This window comes from Hypomesus nipponensis, chromosome 25 (genome assembly GCF_054491055.1).
Source record: "Hypomesus nipponensis isolate SF chromosome 25, ASM5449105v1, whole genome shotgun sequence".
Lineage (NCBI taxonomy): Eukaryota > Metazoa > Chordata > Actinopteri > Osmeriformes > Osmeridae > Hypomesus > Hypomesus nipponensis.
Window position 1 is genome coordinate 8,129,647 of NC_140385.1, and position 22,158 is coordinate 8,151,804.

At 48.0% G+C, this 22,158-nt stretch overlaps 1 protein-coding gene across 1 annotated transcript in view; it reads left to right on the forward strand.

Annotated features, from left to right (window-relative positions):
- Positions 1-22,158, forward strand: part of ank2b (ankyrin 2b, neuronal) — a 130,354-nt gene that overhangs the window by 12,387 nt on the left and 95,809 nt on the right. Inside the window, exon 2 of the mRNA XM_084690971.1 lies at positions 5,399-5,443. Coding sequence (XP_084547097.1) covers positions 5,399-5,443 — 45 coding nt within the window. The remainder of the gene's footprint in view (positions 1-5,398; positions 5,444-22,158) is intronic.

Sequence of the window (22,158 nt, forward strand, 5' to 3'; positions counted from 1 at the left end):
TATGCTAATGTTTGTGCACGTATGCTTGTGTGTGTGTGTGTTACCCGAAACTACCTCTTCAGACACGCCAATGTTGTGAATCCCCTGTCTGTCCAATCAGTGTGACAGAGGAGCACCATGGCTGCTCGCTTTTGAAGCCCAGCCTTTTTAGCTCTCCGTCACCAGCATCTCCTGAACAACAAGGCAGCGGAGCAGGGCAAGGACAAGGATGTCACACTACTTGTCAAACAGCCTGAGGATGGGCAACCTGAAAGACGGAGAGAGAGAGACTGGGGGAGAGAGATGGGGAGAAAGAGACAAATAAAAAGAGTCTTCAGGATGACAGTGTTGTTGACAGGACGAACCTACGTGACCAGAGACACCAGCACTGTGAGGATAGCAGAGTCTGAGTTCCTACCGTCCTATTTTCATCCTCAATTCCGAGGTATGAAATCCACATTTTCCATGTCTCTTAAATGGAAATAGTGACATTGCTTTTGGTGACTGCTGGGTGCTACTGTGTAAAACTTAGGAGCAGACCTAATGCGGAAGCACAAGTCGTTAGGGATCAATCATTTGGAATTGAAGAACTTTGATAGTTGCTGACGTTGTCGGTGACAGCACTGCCAGCCAAAACCATCCAGAACTCCTGATGAATGTGTCTGAAGGTTCAGCAGTGATGACTGTGAGCATAGACTCAGGCGGAGGCACACAGAGAGAGAGAATGAGAGGAGGAGTGACGGAAAAAGAGAGAAATATCGCCAGGAATGTATGGAAACACTCTACATTCCGTAGCGTTGCTGTCAAAACACTTGAAATTGTGCTCAAATATCTCCATGTCTGCCAAGTATTATGCATGACATATTTTCTTATCAGGAAATAGAAACTGTGACCAAACTATAAATATGGAACTCATGAGAGACATATTTGGACTGAGCTAGCAAATATAATTTGCGCCTGCAGTTATAAAAGACAGAGTCTATGTAATAGGAGAACAGGGAGGAAAAGCAAAGCATAAAAAAACACAAAAACATTTGTAGCAGTCTGTGTGGTTTGAATTATGCTAGCATTACCATGGTGTGTGCCTATGGGAGAGCTAGCAGTGTTAGCGCTGTGTCACTGCCGTCTCTGGCCTGTCATTCTGCAGGGATGAAACATGACGTTAGCCATGGAACGGTGAAACCACGTGAAACAATTTTCTCCTTCTGAAGGCAGCAATATTTCTTCTCCAGTTTGAAGGAGACATGAAATATGAATGAATATGATTCTGGCTTGACCTCTCTTCCTTCCCTGTCCAACAAAGCCCACTTCATTCTCATTTGGCCACTCTACGAACCTCTGACCTCTAACCAGCTCAGTCTCAGAGGGATGGGATCTCTGTCATTGGGACACTGATCTGATGGCTTGTGAGCCCGCCTCCCTCTTTACTTTGTTCAGCTCCACTCAGGCCTGTCGTTTTAGGAATCAGCCTTGGAGGACAACCCATTATCATTATGAAAGTGTACGCATCCACAAGCGTTTTGCCCAGTCTTAACGCTATCGTGGATGCATTCACCCTAAAGATCCAGTACATATCGTATCTGTTTGTCTGTATTCATCTGCCGGACTACACAAGTTGTCTGTACCACATGACATTCAGCTCGTTAGACAATTCAGAAGCTTTTCACCCGGTCAGGCAGGCAGGAGCTGTCTTCCCTGTATTTGCCTGATGAAAAAATGGCCTCTAAAAATACATTGTGTTTAAAAGTGTCGTTCTCTGTTTGGCTTTCTCCCACACTGCAGTGTTAGTGATGGGGTTTAGCGTGCTTCACAGACAGAGAGAGAGAGAGAGAACAGACCAGGCAGACATCGCAGATCTCCCTCAAACTCTGTTTCTCTTTCTCTCTCTCAGTTGTTCCTCCTTAACTTCTAGAATTCTCTTGTCAGGCCAGACAGTTTATAGTTAACGGTGTTCTTATATATCCATTATGTGGAAATGCTTGTTCACTCTGCCCTAATAGTCAGACACTGACATGCAGACTCTCATAAACACACACATGCAAACGCACTCACGCATACACACATCCTCACAAACACACACAGACATGCAGACACACACCACACACAAACCCTTCCCTCTGTCTTTGAGTTGTGCTCTGCCTGAGTTAGTGTTGGGAGACAGGGGGGTCCTGCGAGGGAGCTGTCCTAAGTCTGGGGACACCACACACTCCTTTGTGTGTGTGTGTGTGTGTGTGTGTGACACTGTACGGCGGTGTATGTGTGCGCGCTCCACGGGTGGGCATTCACGGGAACTTTACACTCCAGGAATTCAGAGGGAGAGGGATCGTGGCTGTCCGATTCTTTTAGTCCTCCCGTCTTTTCCTGCTCGTCGTTTCATTTCCCTTCAGCTCTCCTCCTTCCCGCTCCCTCTCTGTTTTCATGGGGGCTTGTTTACTGTCGAGCCCCCGTCAACCCTCCATTTTCCCAATCACTCAGTGTCCCTCCTCTTTCTGCCTTTACTGAAAACAGGCTCTTTCACTCTTCTATCTGTCTGTTTCCCGCCCCCTCCATCTCACCCTTCATCTTTCCGCCCTCTCTTTCTCCCCTCTCTACCTGCGCCAAGATTGTATCTATTCATGCAGACCAGAGACTGTCTTTACCCCTGAGCAGGAAAAAATACATCATTCTGTCCTGCAAGTAGAAAGTACAAGAGGACAGGAAAAGGAGCGGCTTCTCCTGTGGTCAGTCAGGGAGTCCGCAGGTGTAGAGAGAGTAAATGGAGTGTTTCTGTAATTGCAGAATAAATTGAGTGTTTCTCTAATTCCAGAGAGAGTACATTGAGTATTTCTCTAATTGTAGAGAGTAAATTCAGTGTTCCTCTCATTATAGAAAATCAAGTGTTTCTCTTATTGCAGAGAGTTAATGGAGTGTTTCTCTTATTGTAGAGAGTTAATGGAGTGTTTCTCTTATTGTAGAGAGTTAATGGAGTGTTTCCCTTATTGTACAGAGTTAATGGAGTGTTTCTCTTATTGCAGAGAGTTAATGGAGTGTTTCTCTTATTGCAGAGAGTTAATGGAGTGTTTCTCTTATTGTAGAGAGTTAATGGAGTGTTTCTCTTATTGTAGAGAGTTAATGGAGTGTTTCTCTTATTGTAGAGAGTTAATGGAGTGTTTCTCTTATTGTAGAGAGTTAATGGAGTGTTTCTCTTATTGCAGAGAGTTAATGGAGTGTTTCTCTTATTGTAGAGAGTTAATGGAGTGTTTCTCTTATTGTAGAGAGTTAATGGAGTGTTTCTCTTATTTAAAGGGGACTCTGTGGGTGTCGCTCATGTGAATCTGTTGTGGGGATGAAAACACAAACTTGTTAAGTGATTAATGTTGAGGAGGTAGATGTTTTGGAAGGTGTGTGTGTGTGTACGTTCTTGTGAGTGTACAGAGTAGACCCACAGACTACAGAGTGAGTCACTGACGTGTACGAGGACAGACCAGCTCATTTATATGCTGTGTGTGTTTCTATTGGTTCCATAAACGTATGCACCAACGCAAGCACGCGCACACACATAAACAAACACACTTCCCTAGGGCATGCCAGTGCTAACTGAATGAGGATCATGTGTCATTGATTAGACGAATGGATGTAAAGAACATTCTTATTGATCTTCACATTGACTGACATTTCGCTATCTGTGACTTGATAAATGATAGTCATGATGTCAGTGTTACTATTTGGATATATATGAAGTTTCATGTTTTCTTACTAATTAGCTAGGGGAAATGTCGACCAAATGCTTACATGTTCAGAGATTTTAAATATTCAGATAAACCAGAAGTAGTTTATTCCAGTTCAGCAGCTATGACATTTCAGTGTTTGTGTACGGACACGTTCAAACAGCTGCCCAGCATTTGAAACAAAAGTATTTGTTGGTGGTCTGGTATCAGTATTTCTCTCAGGGAGGTGAGGGAGAGGACCATGCATCTCTCTTTCCTCTGCTCCTCCCCCACCTCTCTCTCTCTCTTCCTCTTTCCTCTCTCTCTCTCTCTCTCTCCCTCTCTCTCTCTCTCTCTCTCTCTCTCTCTCTCTCTCTCTCTCTCTCTCTCTCTCCCTCTCTCTCTCTCTCTCTCTCTCTCTCTCTCTCTCTCTCTCTCTCTCTCTCTCTCTCTCTCTCTCTCCTCTCTTCCTCTTCCTCACCTCCCCCTCCCTCTCTATCTCCTCTACTCTCTCCCTCTATCTGTTTCCGTTGACAGCAGGGCTAGCCTCCTTTCTTCCCTCAATGCATTTCAGATAGCCCACCAGGGAAGAAGAGGAGAAATGGAAAAGAGGAGAGGCGGAGAGGAGGAGGGGAGGAGGAGGACGTGGAGAAGAGGATGAGGTGGAGAAGAGGAGGAGGGGAGGAGGAGAGGGCATGTAGTGGAGGAGGGTAGGAGGAGAGGAGGTGGAGAGGTTCTTGGAAGCTTCAAACCCTCCCAGTGACAGTGGCAGACTGAGAGTTTGGGTGACTCAAAGGTCTGGCACACACATGTACACACACATGTACACACACACACACATCTCTGTCTCTTTTAGACCCCCCCCCCCACTGGGTTTGGCTGTAGACGGAGCAGGCTGAGCAGTGTGGGCTGAGGCCCTGCAGAGTGCTGGCGTGGGACAGGGAGACAGCCCTGACGCTCCGGCCACAAAGACGCTTTCTTGTCTCCGTTTCCCAGCATGCCTTGCGGCAGGAGCCCAGGGGCGAGCGAGGGGCGGTGTCATTCGTCTCACCAGACAACTGAGCCCCAAACTGTCCACTGATCACTGCAATCCTCTCTCAAGTCCAGGCACATATTATGGTCACTGCACTAGAGAGACACACACACACACACACACACAGTTATAGCATTGAGTGTATGTGTAAAACACCCTGTCCCTCTATCTCTGTCGCTGCCTCTGTGTCTCTGCTCCTGCCTCCATTGTGTGATGATGGTGGAGATTTACAGTCCTGGGAGGAGCCCAGGCAGGGGAGGACATGCTTTACAACCTTGCCTCTGGCTGCACTGCTTTATGTTACACACACGCACACACACACACACATACACACACATACACAGAGAACACCGTACGCACACACACATATACACAAACACACACACACACACACAGGCCAGACGACTTGGGACATAACCTGCCCATGTGTCGTAATACACCTATGCAAAATCTCACCTTCAATGACATGTACTGTGTAATGCGAACTTTAAACATTATTATGTACATGTATGTGTGTGTGTGTGTGTGTTACCTCCGGACGTGGCCGCAGCACTGCAGAATCTCAGTGTCATTGGCTGTGGGTCCGCTCCTGCGGTGACCTGCGCCTGCTCCATTGATCACACGCCCCACACGCGCACTGTGTCATCAGTCTGTGTATCGGGACGTTCTAACGCGTGTTCTTTCTGTCTCTCTCTTCCAGGTAAGATTCAGAGAGGGCGCCGTGGGGACCATCATGCCACAGAAGGTATTGTTGACACGGTGTCTGGTCGAAGAAGCCCATACTGTCGCTGAGAAACTGAAGGTCTAGTCTATGGTTGTCCATGGGGTGTTCCTACATCGTCGAATGGGGAGTAGAAAGTTGCTTTTCTCTCTTGGGAGAGTGCTTTGTTTTCTGGTCTCAGTGTTGGTGTGTGGGCAACTGTGAAGCCCTTTGTGACACTGGTTGTCGGGCTATATCCAAAGTGCTGTTCAAATACTTATCAAGATTTCATTTGATTTGATCCGCGGTTTAAACTGTACCCGTGAGGCAGACCATTGTTCTTCAAGTTCTGCATGCCTGTACATAATTATGGACACACACGCACACACACACACACACACACACACACACACACACACACACACACGCACACACACACACACACCAGTGAGGTTACCCCTTGTGGTTTGATTATCAGAGCATGGAAGGCTGTTGTTCTACTGTTTTTGTTGAAAAGAAATAGACGACTGAAAAAAGTCTGTTTGACATTGCTGCCAAATTGACGATACAATTTCAGAGTAACCGCATTTATTTCCTGTTTTTCTGCTTTGTTGAGAATACCGCTTTGTCTGAATACTGTAGTCAATTCAATTAGTCTGTCTGGAAGGTTTCCATTAGTGTTGTGGTCTGTCAAGCCCTCAGTCCTGACAAGGTTCCAGCCCATTGACATAAGCAGTAAACATAAAAAGAGGTTTCTTTTAGTTTCTTTATAATTAGTCAAACAAATACGCTGAGTGCACTAACAAAACATATGCAGCTGATAACATTCTCTAAATCTAATTTAATAGTCGCTTGTCACAGCAGTGATTATGGATGTCTTCTTACAACACCGGCTGGACAGTCTTCTGGAAGTTTCCAAAGAATGGAAAGAAAGAAAATGTTCTCAATGTAGACCATATGTTCAAATGGCCACCTTATTGTTTTCCGGCTCTCTCATGGACTGTACTGTAAAGACATAACCTAACTGACTCTACATCTGCTATTCTTACAATCAATAGGAGCTCTGTGGTAACAAGGCAACAAGTGATATCCTGTTTCATGTCCACAATGTTAAAGATGTCATTTTATATAGTGACAAGTAACTGTAGATCCTGTAATATCCTGGTCATTTTATTCTATGCCTTAATCATTAAATATGTGTAGAAATGTGCTTTATATAACCATTTATTTGCCATTGAGGACTCAGATACATCATTTATAGCCTTATATTTTTATATTGAAGGCTTTCCAAACATCCTTAAAGTTGTTGTGAATGATTGGCTGTATTTTGTGTAGTTAGAGTAAGCTGAGAATAATAATTCAAATTATTACACTCACATCACCCTGCATAACATAATGTCATTGAATTAAATTAAATATAATATATATTAAACTGGCAGTCCTACTGTCACAAATGACAGTTTATTAAGCAGAAGCATTTCTCTCCTTGACTCCCAGAAGGCCACGTCCTCTCTAATCTCTCCTATCCCCCAGCTGCTATGAAAGTTCACCTGCAGTGTCATGATCAATACTGTTCGCGACCACAGGATCACCAGCTAGAGAATGCTTCCCCATGTCCAGCCTGTCACAGTCCAGGCAGTGCTGATGCAGGCACATTCTGCCAGTTATGTGGCTGCTGCTGTGGCCGCAGTTTTCATCAAGTCCAGAGGGGTGGCAGGCAGTCCTTCTCCAGGATCCTCTCCTCTCAGGGCCGTTAGGCTGAGTTACGAGGCTGGTGTCCACCTCTGTCACCCCCCCCCCCCCCCCCCATCAGGACACTCGAGGGGTCCCCGACTCTGATTGAGGATCAGGTGATTCAGCGCTCCTGGGGAAGCGGGGTGAATGTTCTAGAACGATACAGGAGGGGATCTGGAGGAGAGGGAGATGGATGGAGGACAAGACTGCTGACGTTGAGTGTGGATGTTTATCTGTTGGTGTGTGTGTGTGTGTGGTTGGGGGTTTGATGTATAGTTGGGATTGCGTGTGTTGAAGTGGTGTCTCAGAAGCCGTTCTGATTATCATACAGGTTACTGGATGTAGTTCTTTAGATGTAATACTGACATCTAATGGTGATGCCTTTGTATTGCATGACAGTCTTCCTTAACGTGTACAGTGCAGGGCATTGATTGCCCCTGGAGAAATCAGGCTATCCAGTGAAGTTAGTTGGGAATCATATGACCCTACAGAGGGTCTGTAAGGTGTAAAGCTGTTACAAGAACAATTTCTTGCTGTGTATATTCTTACTGTCCATAAATTAGTTTGACAGTTTGTCGGCTACGGTATCGTATCAAGTTGGGAATCACTTTCATGCTGAAACTGATGTCTTTAACCAAACTGAAAATGAACTCTGGTTATGTATTTTATTCATAAGAAAGAGCATAGCGGTTAGCCTTGACTTCATTAATCAGTTACAAAGTTACCTTCTTTGAGATAGCTGGAGGTAAACACCAGAGGATGTCATAAATGATTTATGATGTCTGGTCTGCTTAATGTCCATTTATGCATGTTCAATTAATCCATTATGGACAGCAGTGAGCGAGAGAGAGAGGCAGCAAGAGAGAGAGAGAGAGAGAGAACGAGAGGGAGGGAGGGAGGGAGAGGGAAAAAGAGGGAGAGAGGAAGAAAGAGTGTGTGAATGCGTGTGTATTTATGTACGGCAATAAACTTTAAAGGGCACTCTAATACACATTTAGAAACAAATCCAAGTCCAACATCATAATTGGACGATCACTGACTTTTTATTGACTAGTACATTGACCTGTAGCATCCTAAAGCCCGCTAAGACGTTAATGATGAGCTACAAAAGATGAACATCTGAATGAGACACTTAGTGCTGCGGATCAAGCACGTGCTACTGCCTCACTATTAAAATGGCTTCATCATCGCTTTCCTCTCTCCTCCCTTCCCTACATTTACATTTGATACATTCAGCAGAGCTTTTATCCCAAGTGGTGTGCATATAGTGGGTTACTTCCTTCTGTGTTCCCTCTCTCTGTTGTGTTTTAGTAACATAAACTGGACTCGCAAGGTCAAGACCACACGAGAATCTGTCTTGACCGAGCTCCAAGTTACAAGTTTTCACCTGTCATGTGCCTGCCCTTTTCAAAGGACGACTTCCCAGGTCAGGTTAGTGTTTTAAGTGGGACTTGGGTGAAATACCTTCCAGCCTGGCTTGGACAGCATGTGGGTCAGAGATCCGTGTGATTCCACCCTGCTGTAAATACCTAACCTACCAGCCTGGCTTGTTCATCCTGTGGGTCAGAGATGTAAATATGGTGCCCACCCCCATTCTCTACAGGGCACAGTGGAACTTGTGAACCAGCGCTGGCTCAGACACAGCCCGGCATGTGCTGTGCCCACAGCTCTAGTGTGCCAGCTAATGCTAATGTCCTTCCTTAAACAGCTCCCATTACCAGTCGCTGTGAGGGATGGAACATTTCTCTCTGTCTCCTATTTATATACCTGTTATTTACCTTTTTATTAACCTTCACCGGAGGTTGAGAGAAAGAGAACGTGGGCTGTGAGGTTACTGGGGAGACGGAAGGAGAGAGGGAGACGGAGGGAGAGAGGGACCACCAGACAGCTGATTCAAAGCTCTCCTTTGATAAGATTAGTGTGTCACATTAACTGTGTCATGTGAAGGCTGGCTAAGAATAGTACCATCACACCGGTGTTGGGCTCTGTCTCTGGAAAATATGACTGATTCCAGAGGTAAGACTTTGTGATAAGATTTCCCTCTAAATAGTGCAAAATGATTCAGGTCTCGACAGATTGAAAGTGTTGATCGATTTAGTAGATCTGTTGGAATAACTGATTGGTTTTCTCGTTTAATAGCTGCACCTGTTTTTTATTAGAAGAGTAAAGCAGTCAATATGTACAGAGTACTGTGGAGGTTCAAGAAATCTGTTCAGTAAAATGACCTCCAGAGGGCGCCATGTACTCAACATTGACCCTGCAAGACAATACAATTTTCTTTTTTTTCATGACAATTCTGCAGTTTATGTTTATGTTATGAATTGTTAAATACATTGATATTTCTGTTCGGTTTTCATCATTCAGTGTAAACAAGTGAATAATATAATGCTTTAACATGTTAAATTGTAGTTAATGTATAACATAATTTCCTACCCAAGCAATTACCTCTATAGGTGTCTGATTTTACTTGTATAGGATGTTTCTCCATAGGGAAGCCAAATGGATCTTGTGGATAGGTGTAGGCTGGGCTATAACACGTGAGTGTTTGGTTATAGGATCAAATATCCCCATCTGAAAACAACATCCAATTAATTTCTGCCATCGATTTCTGGTGTGCAGCTGGACCTTGACCCCCAACCCCCCTTCCCTCCCTCCCTCCCCTCTCTCTCTCTCTCTCTCTCTCTCTCTCTCTCTCTCTCTCTCTCTCTTTCACTCCCGGTCCCTCTCTCTGTCTCTCTCTGTCAGTGTCTCTTGCTGTTGACCCCTTTGAACAGCATGACTCCCCAGGGTCCAGGTCACCAGGTCAGGTTAGACCCCTCATGGTCTCCTGCAAAGCGATCAGTTTTGTAAAACACAATTGTTCCCTGTGAAATTAGTTAATTAAACATTGTATTTGAGCATTTTTTTCCCCCAAGTTTTGTATAAAAAGTACTTGAAAGAGAGAAAGAGAGAGGGGTCAGAATCGTCCATATTCTGTTTTGCTGTAGCCTGTAGATGTCTGGATCGGATTTCATAAAGTGATGTAACCCAAGTCCACTTCATTCTGAACTCGATCCAGTTTGCTTGGTTGAATAATATGATATGGTGTGGATATCTCAAGGGGTTTGGATAAAAAGATCAGCGCTTTCCTACTGCTGTCTGTCTATCCTTTGGCTTCCTCTCCTATAGAAACTAGGCCATCTTTACTGTTGCATGTTTCCAAATATTGACTTATGTTTGTACTGGTGGAGTGGTTGTATGGGGGGAACTCAGGGTTTGAACTCAGATCTAGAGAGAGAATGAAATACTGAGTGTTCCTGATACAGTATTTTGTAGTCAGTTTTATGTGAAATCCCGTGCAATTTGCAGTAATACATGATGTAATTGTCACAGTATTAGTACAATATAGCCTTCAGCTTGTAACGGTTCATTACGATGCCCTCATTAGACGGTTCATATCCGTTGCTGTCTTGCACAAGGCTCAACCATGTCTGGGAGTGCGGACATCTTGCCCCACCCAAGCCTTTGTCCCCCGTACACTCCAGAACGTTGGTATTTCCCACCCAACCCCGTGCCTTGTTGCCCTGACAACAGACACCTGGGCCAGCGTTTCCTTGGAGACGATTGCATGACTGATGAGGCAATCCCGCCGTTTTGCCGGGCTTGAGGCGTGCGCCTCGCACAGCTGGACAAGGCACTACCGCCTCGGAATTTCAAATAGGATCATGTTAATAGCAACCGAAACAGCATCGGTAGCAGCGACACACTCCGCGGTGTTTCATTACTCTTCACCGCTAGAGGCATTTACTCGTTTTCTTCGGCGTGTGATTCGGTAAAGGGGACTTAACGCCCGTAATTGTCTGGCTCATGTCGTCTTGTCAGAGCGGTGACGTCCATACAATTCCATCGTCCAGCGTGACCATGCCTCGGGAAACTCAAATGAAAGTTTAAAGCTGATTTTGTCAGAGTATAAAATGCGTTAAAGGTGATCAAATGTGAGACCGCGAATTCATCCAATTTATCCATACGGCCCATATTAACAAAGATAATGTGACGATTTCAACCAGGGCTCTTGACAGCTTCACGGAGCTGCACATTATTACATCTGTCTAACAGAACTACATCTAACAGAACTAGGCCTACATCTGTCTAACAGAACTTAATCTATCTCCTTGAAGTAGTTAAATATTGATCTCCCTGCTCCATTGTATGGTGGACACCACATCCTGTCCCCAGGGCAAACTGAGGAGGTAATTAGCGCTTCAAAAATAGCCACGCTAATTAGAGAACTTATCAGTGAACCAGTGAATAGTGGAAAAGGCCATTTCAAATTGACATAAGTGCTTTATTCTGTCATTATTAGGGATTCTGGATCTCTCCTCATCTGTCTTATAGAGCAGAACAGATATAGAAAACCGAACTTGTGCAGTTTAGGGGAAAGCACATCCATACACCACACAGCTGAGGTGTGATTGATCTTATTCACCAGAAGGGAAATCACACACACACACACACACATACACACACACAAACATGCCTCGCTCTGTCCTCCAAATCAGACACTCTTTAGCCCCTCCAGTCTCACATCTCACATTCCTCTATTGGGTGTGATGTGATAAAGACCACTAACCGCTCAGCTTCCTCTCGTCCTCCTCTTCACCCTCACCCCTGGCCCACATTCAGAATATTCTCCCCACTTATTTGATCTCAACTGCCTGAAATGTGGAATGAGTGGACTGCCACCAAAGCCAATTGGTTGCCATGGTTATCCACTAAAATACCATTACTATAGCAACACCATTTCGCTGGGCCTTAAAGTTGCCCAGAGGGAGGCCACATAGTGACACACACACACACACACACACACACACTTACAGCTAAGCACAACAAAACAATGTTTCCATTTTCAAAATATAAACCTTATCACAAGCTCAAACAAAAGCAGGCCTGTTTTGAAGTTGATTCCATTATTTCAAGATTGGCGGGGATTGTACTGAATGTTTCAAAATGTCATAAAATATCAACCAACAACCAGGACATGACAGGATCCGTTACTATGGTGACAGTTTGAATGTCTACTGATAGAAGGTTGATACACCTATCGATATCAGTGCCACCATCGTGTTTCGTGCTAAACCAGACCAATCAATACTGTTCTTCAACCAGCACCATGCTATCTATCAGCTTATGTCATACTTCCCAGTCGGCAAGACAAAAGCCTGTGGTTCAGGGTAACATCCTATAGATCTGTTTGTAGTTGCAATCAATTCCTCATCAGTTTTTAGCTGCACTCTCACCAGAACATTCAGGGCTATCGATAGCTTTATTAGTTTGTGTGGGACAGGGCTGGCCAGACAGCTCTGGCATGAAGCATAGGGTTAGGCTGAGAGAGAGAGAGAGAGAGAGAGAGAGAGAGAGAGAGAGAGAGAGAGAAAGAGAGAGAGCTCGTAGAACTGAAAGTAACAGGAAAAGTAAAATGATCTGGCCAAAACTCTGTCTACAGAATGGAGAGGGAGACAGCCTCGCTTAAGGCTACAATGCCTCTCTGTCTCTGAGCGTGTTTCAATTTAAACGCATCCAGAGCTTACCCCCCTCCTTCTCTGGCCTCTGTTCTCTTCCTCCCTCTTTACTCTCCCCCAATCTCTTCCTTTCTCCCCCTACCCCACCCCTGTCCCTCTATCACTTTTCGTCTTCCTCCCATATACACCACATATACACCCCTCTATCTTCTCCCTGTCTGTCTCTCCACCTCCCCTGCTCCCCCCTCCATGTTCCCCCCACCCCCACCATCACCACCACCGAATATTAAATATTCAGGGCCCTCTGCCGGGTGTCCAGATGCCCCCAGATCTGCCAGGCAGGCGGCAGGGTACGTGGGCCTCCCCAGGCGGGGGGGCGGGGGTCGGGGGGGCAGCTGTGTCAGTCTGGAGGGAGCTGGGCCGTTTCCGTGATGCCAGCTTTGCTGCAGGCCCTCACACTGACAGGCGTGTGGGCCACAGGCGGGCGTGCGGGCAGCCTTAAATTAGCCAGCTTTTCTGTCAGGGAGCTAACAGGGCGGACTCGTTCAAGGAGCTAGCTGGACTATTCCTGGGCCCCGGTTTGATTTAAAGGAAGGGCTAATATATATCAGTGTTTTCCCACTAATTTGTCATGTAGAGACCTGACTCTCTCTGCTTTCTCTCTCTCTCTCTCTTTCTCTCTCTCTCTCTCTCTCTCTCTCTCTCTCTCCCTCTCTCTCTCTCTCTCTCTCTCTCTCGTTCTCTCTCGTTCTCTCCCTCTAGTGACGTAGCGGTTATTAAAGTGTGACAGACAAGGCAACAAAGAGACACATTGAGTACGAATGCACACCCAGTGAGCTTGCTGACTAATCAATGTCACAGCAAATGGGATGAAGGGCGCAGCTTTTTTTTCTAGAGTGTGTGGACCGAGTCAACAAAGGCTTCCCTCAAAGTAATTTGTGAGGAGTTTGAAATATTTGGCACTTTGATAGGACTGACAGCCATTGTTGCAGGGGGAAAGATGTTTAGTGACTCTGAGGAATGTGGGGGATTCCTTTTGTCTAAGGTTTTCTCTGTGTGTGTGTGTGTCTGTTAGAGAGGCAAAAAGCCCCCTTTAAGACTCAGAGAGCCAGTATCCCACAGGAGGTCGTGTCAGGTCAGGTCTGTCTGGGAGGTTAGTGGGGGGTAGTTAATGTGTGTGTGTCTCCTCAGCCAGACAGTCAACGTTCTTCTTCAGGTCAGAGAGGGAGGCAGCCACACCGACCAAGAGGAGTCTCCGCACAGCAAAGCTCATCACTGTCTAGTTCAGATCCTGCCTGGTTAGTCACAGCTGAACCTGAGCGGAGGAAAAGGTTACTCTCCTCCCACACACACAGACAGAGAGCTCCACCATGACAGAGCGGACCCAGTCCACTCCTCCCTCCTCCTCCCGCCGTTCTTTAAGGCTGGTGGGGACTCGTTCGGTCGTTCGGGGCTCGAGTGCGTTTGTGTCTCTCTCTTTCTCTCTCTCTCTCTCTCTCTCTCTCTCTCTCTCTCTCTCTCTCTCTCTCTCTCTCCCTCTCCCTCTGTCTCTCTCTCTCTCTCCCTCCGTCAAGCAAGTGTTCCGGGTGGTAACTGGTTTCTCTCTGTCTCTTTCTCTCTCCACTCCTTCCCCTCCCTTCCCTCCACCCTCTCTCCCCACCTGAGCTGGAGTGAACTCAGACTTATGAACAGCCACGAGACACCAGATGGCCCTCCTCTATTGGAGGATGCAAGGGAATTGGCTCAGAGGACAGAATGAAGGGAGTCCACCTTACTGTGTGTCTGTGTGTGTCTGTGTGTGTCTGTGTGTGTCTGTGTGTGTCTGTGTGTGTCTGTGTGTGTCTGTGTGTGTCTGTGTGTGTCTGTGTGTTAGGCAGCTTCAAAGCTACAGTTAACATCTAGCCTGTTTTCCCTTTATTGGAAATGACTCTGTAGAATGAAGCATTGTTAAACCTTTGAAGTGGGAGAGATGTCTGTAGAGGCACATGCATAACTCCATACACACACACACACACACACACACACAGGTGGTTTGTTATGCTCCCATCAAAAAAGAGGAGAAGTAGGATTGTAAGTGCTGAGGGGGTGGTGGTTGGTGGTGATGGGGTTGAGGTAAGGTAAGACAAGGGTTGTGCTTCTTTTTCCCGGTTACAGCAACTCTTGCAGCGTTATCTGGGAGCTGGCCTCACCCTCCAACCTGCCCCTCAGCCTACTGCCCACCCAGTAACTCCAGTATACAGTAGCCTACAGTCACTGAGGTCTACAGTGGGGCTGCAGGCTCCCCAGGGGTTAGGAGGATGTGAGGGAGACACTCATCTTCTGTATGGGTCAGTGACAGTCGTGAATAAGAGCATGCTGAGGGGCTCTGTCTGTGGGAGGGGCTGACAGATGCTGTAGTACTACTGTGTATGTGTGTGTCTACTGTGTGCGTGTGTGGGCAGCGTGCTTTGTTGCCTGCACCTGTTTGATGTGCATGAATGGGAGGGTGGAGCGTGTGGTTCCTCATCAAAGGGCACCTGTCCCAGTATGTTACTGGGAAGGACAGTGCCTCCCCTGTCACACCTCTCCCACTGGCTCTGACAGGGAGCAGTCAACGATCCAACTCCATCCACCTCTAAACTAGACTGGAGGGAAGACAGGAGCGGTGGCGCCGACTGCTACCAGAGGGGTGGAGAGAGGGAACGTGGCTGACATGACTTCAGCGTGTGTCTTCATGCCGAGCCAAACCAAGACCCCTTTCTCCCAGCAGGGTGTGCACACCCTCGGCCCCCCTCTCCGCCCTGTTTTGTTGTGGTCTGTGTGAGAGAGAGAGAGAGAGAGAGAGAGAGAGAGAGAGAGGGAGGGAGGGAGGGAGGGAGGGAGGGAGGGAGGGAGGGAGGGAGGGAGGGAGGGAGGGAGGGAGGGAGGGAGGGAGGGAGGGAGGGAGGGAGGGAGGGAGGGAGAGAGAGAGAGAGAGAGAGAGAGAGAGAGAGAGAGAGAGAGAGAGAGAGAGAGAGAGAGAGAGAGAGAGAGAGAGAGAGAGAGAGAGAGAGAGAGAGAGAGAGCGAGAGAGAGAGAGAGCGAGAGAGAGAGAGAGAGAGAGAGAGAGAGAGAGAGAGAGAGAGAGTGTTGTCTTGCTGGTCTGTTTATGTTGCGAGAAGGCTGGTGAGAATGTGTTTGTTAGTGCTTAACAGCTGCCAGACTGGCCAACAAATTTGCTGACAATTGCTCATTAAGGATTTGTTGCCCTGCTTGCACAGAAATATTGCTGCTGTAAAATGTTTATGATTCATTAAAACTTTTTGGTATAAGAAACCCATCAATAGTGAGTAGCTAAGAACTCAGCTACTGTACATTTCTGCAAAAATGACAAATTGTCGGTGAGATATTATTCAGATCAGACAGAAGAGAGAGGGGGGAGAAACAGAGAGAGAGTGAGAGAGAAAGAGAAGGAGAGAGAGAGAGAGAGAGAGTAAAACAGAGAGAGGGAGAGGGAGAGGGAAAGGGAGAGAAAGAGAACACACGTCATTGATACCGCTTGGTAGTCTGTGATCCTTCTTTGGCCATTAATCTATAAAGGGCCTTTCATGTGTACACACACACACACACACACACACTCACACACAGAGAGAGCATTAAATAGATGCCACTGAAGGGCTTGCTCCCTAGCTCTCCCTCTCTTTTGAACGGCCTGCCTCTCATGACATGTGACTTAGCCTACTTCCACGTTACAGACACAAACATATGAGACACGACATCAGGGATTGCACGTCATGAGTAGGCCTGTTAGTTTGGAGTTATAACATTTGTTTGAATCTTGAACCCTAATCCTATGAAATTGACAAAAGAACATTTGGTGTCAAATGTTGTATACTGAACAGATGGATCTTGACTAACAAGCTGTGTGATGAACATAGTATTGGTGGAGTATGGTGTCTGGCTTCTCTGATGGATCCCGACTGGTCTCTGCGCTCGTCTACTCTGGTCTGCGGGGGGTTTGGAGGGGTATGGCAGCCACACGGCCTGAGCATGATGTCCTCCCTCCCTCCTCCCTCCCTTCATCCTCCCTTCCTCCATCTGGGTCTTCCCTCATCCCTCGCTCCTCACAGCGGGCAGGGGCCAACACACAGGTGTGCCCTCTGGTGAAGAGCCAAAGAGGTGGAAATACAGATAAGGACACACACACACATACCTCTACACACACATACACCCACACACACACATTCATACATACAGACATACATACACACGCATACACACTCAACTTTTGAGAATTCTTATCCTGTGTGCCCTCTGGCAGTCCCCATAGAACCATAGTCTGGCACGCGACCAAACTCCCCTCACCACAGCCTTGAGTAATGACCAGCATCTGTGTGTGTGTGTGTGTGTGTGACCCCTCACATGGCCTCCCCAGGCACTGTCACCCGGGGGTACTCGGCCAGGTGACAGGGGTGGTGTGTGTGTGTGTGTGTGTGTGTGTGGTGGGGTGTGTGGTGGAGCCAGGAACACAGTCACCAGACCGGACTAGACTGAGGCTGGAATCTGATTGTGGTATAATGAAGTGAGGAAGTGTTGAAGTGGAACAACACAGAGGGAAGGAGGGAGGGAGGGAGGGAGGGAGGTGAGGGAGGGAGGGAGGGAGGTGAGGGAGGTGAGGGAGGGAGGTGAGAGAGGGAGGGAGGTGAGGGAGGGAGGGAGGTGAGGGAGGGAGGGAGGGAGGGAGGTGAGGGAGGGAGGGAGGGAGGGAGGGGGGAGGGAGGGAAGGAGGGAGGGAGGTGAGGGAGGGAGGGAGGGAGGGAGGGAGGGAGGGGGGAGGGAGGGAAGGAAGGAAGGAAGGAAGGAAGGAAGGAAGGAAGGAAGGAAGGAAGGAGGGAGGGAGGGAGGGAGGGAGGGAGGGAGGGAAGGAGGGAGGGAGGGAGGGAGGGAGGGAGGGAGGGAGGGAGGGAGGGAGGGAGGGAGGGAGGTGAGGGAGGGAGGGAGGGAGGTGAGGGAGGGAGGGAGGGAGGGAGGGGGGGAGGGAGGGAAGGAAGGAAGGAAGGAAGGAAGGAAGGAAGGAGGGAGGGAGGGAGGGAGGGAGGGAGGGAGGGAGGGAGGGAGGGAAGGAGGGAGGGAGGGAGGGAGGGAGGGAGGGAGGGAGGGAGGGAGGGAGGGAGGGAGGGAGGGAGGGAGGGAGGGAGGGAGGTGAGGGAGGTGAGGGAGGGAGGGAGGGAGGGAGGGAGGGAGGGACAGTAGAGAGATGAGGTCGAAAGATCAAAGGATACAGTGAGAGTTGTGACTGGGAGGAACACCTCTGTTCCTCCTTTAGTCCTGTCAGTCTTCCCAACCCGGATCTCCATACTGTCCCATGAATGAGCCAGGGAGGGGTGAGCTGGAAGGATGGATGGATGACAGAGAAGAAAGGGGTTTTATATCTATTAATGGGATGCTCTTTCAACACAGTGCACTACCAGCCATATAGCCAGGGGCCATCATTAAAGACAGTCGGATTCTGTCTTTTCAAAGGACCTCGTCTGTTTAATTGGGGCAGGCTGGAGTGCATATGAAAGAGCTGTTTGATATTAGAAAACAAATACTTAATTTAGACAAATTAAATGAGAAGTTTTTCTTACATTGCTATGATTCAGTCATTTGATAAGAGTAGTATTATTATAAGTAATGTCAAGTTGTTGATGAAAACGAATTTATTTATATATTAAACATTTAAAAAGAATTATGCAATGAATGTTGAGTGGAAGGTAATCAGCTAGTTTCTTTTGATTGGTTCTCACTAACTACATTGTTGATTAGAAAAATCTGGGGGAAAAAATTGAAGAGACCACAGGAACAGTTGTGTTCACACCCACACATACACACACACTCACACACACACGGGTGGTAACGAGCGACTAGTAGGAGAAATCGTCTTCTCCAGCGAGTGCTTCCAGATAAACACTGGTAGCAGCTGCTGCCATGGCAACACCATTGTGCTTCCCCCCCTCCCTCCTGCCATCGCTCTCTTGCCCCTCCCTCCCTCCCTGCCCCCCTCCAACCCCCCCTCAACCTACCACTCCCCCTTCCCTCGTAGCTCTCCCCTCAGTCACTGTGGACTAACTGTGGAGAGAGGCTGGCTGCTGGGGTGGGTTCCAGCTCAAGAGGGCTTCACTGGAGAACAAAATAAAGAAGACTAAAAAGAACAAGTCAAAGTGAGTGAGGGTCTGTTGGAGGGTTGAAGGATGAGCGAGGACAGCCAGTCCCAGTACAGGATGGAGCCTGGCGACCGTCTCAACGGGCTGGGCCAGAGGAGGAGACGACCCAAAAAGGTAAATAAACCCACATGCTTCTCCCACTCTGACCTGCTAGCCTGCTCGTGTTCAGCTCTGGAGCTCCCTGGAGAGTGGGGAGCGCAGGGGGCAGGGCTGGCTCCGTTCATCTGGCTTCAGTGCTGTGTTTTTGGGGCAGCGGTTGCCTCGCTCCCTCTCCCTCTCCTCCCTGGAGGCTGGGGTAGTTGGCTGGTGGAATTGCAGCTTGCTGTTGTTGTGTTTGTGCGGCGTGCTCTCTGAGCCTGCTGGCTGCAGACACCAATTGATGGAAGGTGTGTGTGTGTGTTTGTTAGGAGGTTGTTTTGGGTTTTGGAAATACAATCATTAAGTGCTTTGATGGATTGGTGCTGAAGTGTTAGTTATTGTGTTTTCTTGCTCCTTTCATCTTTATCTTCATCTCTCTCTCTCCATCTTTCTCTCTCTCTCTCTCTCTCTCTCGCTATCTCTCTATCTCTCTTCCTCTGGGTAAGAACAGTTTGTGGTCTTCTCATATGAGAGCTCTCTGCCCATTCCACCTCTTTTGGTTTTGATGGATCACTTCTCTTATACTCTCTGTCTCTCTTTCTCTGAGTCTCACCCACCCTCTCTTTCTCTATCGCTTTCTCGACTCTGTCTCTCTTTCACTTGCCCCTCTTTGTCCCTCTGTCCTTCCACCTAGTGTCTCTCTCTCTGTCTCTCTCTGTCTGTCTCTCTCTGTATCTCTCTCTGTGTCTCCCTCTCTGTCTCTCTCTGTCTGTCTCTCCCTCTCTGTCTCTCTCTCTCTCTGTCTCTCCCTCTCTCTGTCTCTCTCTCTCTGTCTCTCTCTCTCTGTCTCTCTCTCTCTCTGTCTTTCTCTCTCTCCCTGTCCCTCCCTATCTGACTCTCCCTCTTGTAGAACGGCGTTGGTGCTGTTGTGTTGCACACCTCTGTTACAATGGGAGGTGGCTGTTGTGGCTCAGGGTGGGTCCCCACCGTGCTCTGCTCTTTGTGTGTGTGCCTCTCAGTGTATGCAGGACCACGCAGGAGCGTGGTCAATAATAATGCTTTCGAGCGAGTGTTTTTTTGCAAACCCAAACGCCCATTGTTTTCAGATGAGACTAAGTCATTCTGACAGTAGGAATTGTTTCCGCCTCCACCGTGAAAAAAACAAACACATTCTCTGGAGGAAGAAAAGACACACACACTTCCTGGAAGAAGAGTAGAGACAGTCTTTTCTGGAGTCCAACAAAGATATGTATTATTATCCTGTCTTCCCTTTGGCTATGTCACTGGGAGAGCCACTGTATAATACTTAAGTGTTGTGGATTTATCATAGATAACCTCTCTCTCTCTCTCTCTCTCTCTCTCTCTCTCTCTCTCTCTCTCTCTCTCTCTCTCTCTCTCACTCACTCACTCACTCTCTCTCTTTCCCTCCCTCCCTCCCCTCTCTCTCTCTCTCTCTCTCTCTCTCTCTCTCTCTCTCTCTCTCTCTCTCTCTCTCTCTCTCTGACATGGCACAGGCTTACAGCTAGAGGCTGGATGAGGGACATTATTGGACAGTAATCTCTTTTTAAAAGCCAGTGCAGGAAATAAGCCAAATCAGCAGAAAAATTGGCCAGAGTATTTGGATGTTTCATCCTCAGGATGTCATGTATATGAATCTCTATATCAGAAGGAGTCGTGGGCTACTCCAGACAGACAGAGAGAGAGAGAGCACTCCTGCAATACTGAATGTACAACATTGGATTCTAATGTATCTCAGGGAGGCAGTTGGGAATTAAGGATCAATGTTTGAATTATTGATACCAGCCCTCCATCCCCTGCTTTACCCCTTTCCATCCCCTCCCCCTGGCTTTCTCCCTCCCTCCCTCCCTCCCTCCCTCCCTCCCTCCCTCCCTCCCTCCCTCCCTCCCTCCCTCCCTCCCTCCCTCCCTCCCTCCCTCCCTCCCTCCCTCCCTCCCTCCCTCCCTCCCTCCCTCCCTCCCTCCCTCCCTCCCTCCCTCCCTCCCTCCCTCCCTCCCTCCCTCCTCCCTCTCTCTGTCCTTCCCTCTCTGTGGTACCTTGGTGTGCCACTGTTAGAGTGGCATGTCTATCAGGGTGCTGATCTTTGCTGTCTCAGTCCACTAAGCGCTGGGCAATCGACACAAAACGAAGAGATCTCGGCTAAAACCCAATCCCACGCTGGCCTGCCGTGATTATCATCAACACACACACACACAAGCGCGCGTGCACACACACACACACAGGGTCACACCTGTGTGTGCACCGACACAACAGCGAGTCCAGGCACTAAAACTCTTCACAGCTGTGTCGGAGCAGCGTGACTTGTGACTTGGCTCTGGTCAGGAAATCTCTACAGAACACTTTCATCTCAACCTTTCATCCTTGCGATTAAAACTTCCACCGACTGATTGATTTGAGCCTTTAAAATGCTCGCTCGCTACTGTAGAGGAAGTGAACGCCATACAGTAGCCTGCTGCTATCTCTGCCCTTTCAAGGGCGGGGGTGGCTTTGCTGATGAAGAGCCAGGTTTCGTTTTCTGATGAGGGCAGGGAGAGCTCAGTCTGGTGTCGGTCGTGGGCCCAAGGACGACTCGAGTGTGGCAGGAGAAGGCTATCACAAAGACTCAGGGCTTTTGACTTCTGTTACAGACGCACACACCCGCACAGTCCTCTGAGTTCTGCCGTATAATGGTGAACTATCATGTGCTTTAGAGAGAAGAGTGGGTAATCGTGGGATCGACTCGTGACAGCCATAGACAATGTGCCTTACCTAGAAACCTCATCAAAGAGTCATACATGGTTATAATGAGACACTATGACAGATGGTTACTAATTAGCTACCTGATGAAAGCTCATTTCCTTTATGGTCTGTTGGATCCGTCGCGCCACCCACGCCTCAGGTGCAAATCTCCGCCAGGCTATCTAGTGTAGCCTTAGGGCCACCCCCTCAATCGCAGCAGCTGGAAAGTGTGGGGGACTAGCTAAAGACACTGCATTAGCCTACAAATTGCAAAAATAAATCTGTTCAAATGTGAGTATTGCATGTCTTACGAAGGCAAAACAATGAGCTGACAACGTCTGAGATGGAGTCTCACATCTGACACGTCTGACAAACACAAACTATCGTCCTTGTTGACGAACAGCGACTGTTTATCCGACGTATGGTGTCAGCATCCCGCCTCAAAGAGCTCCCCTCAGCTCTGAAGCTAACCCACGCGAGCGGCAGGAAGGCCTCGGAGATAATAAGAAAGATCCGGTCCCCTGCGCGCCTCCCGCCAGGAGTGAGATAT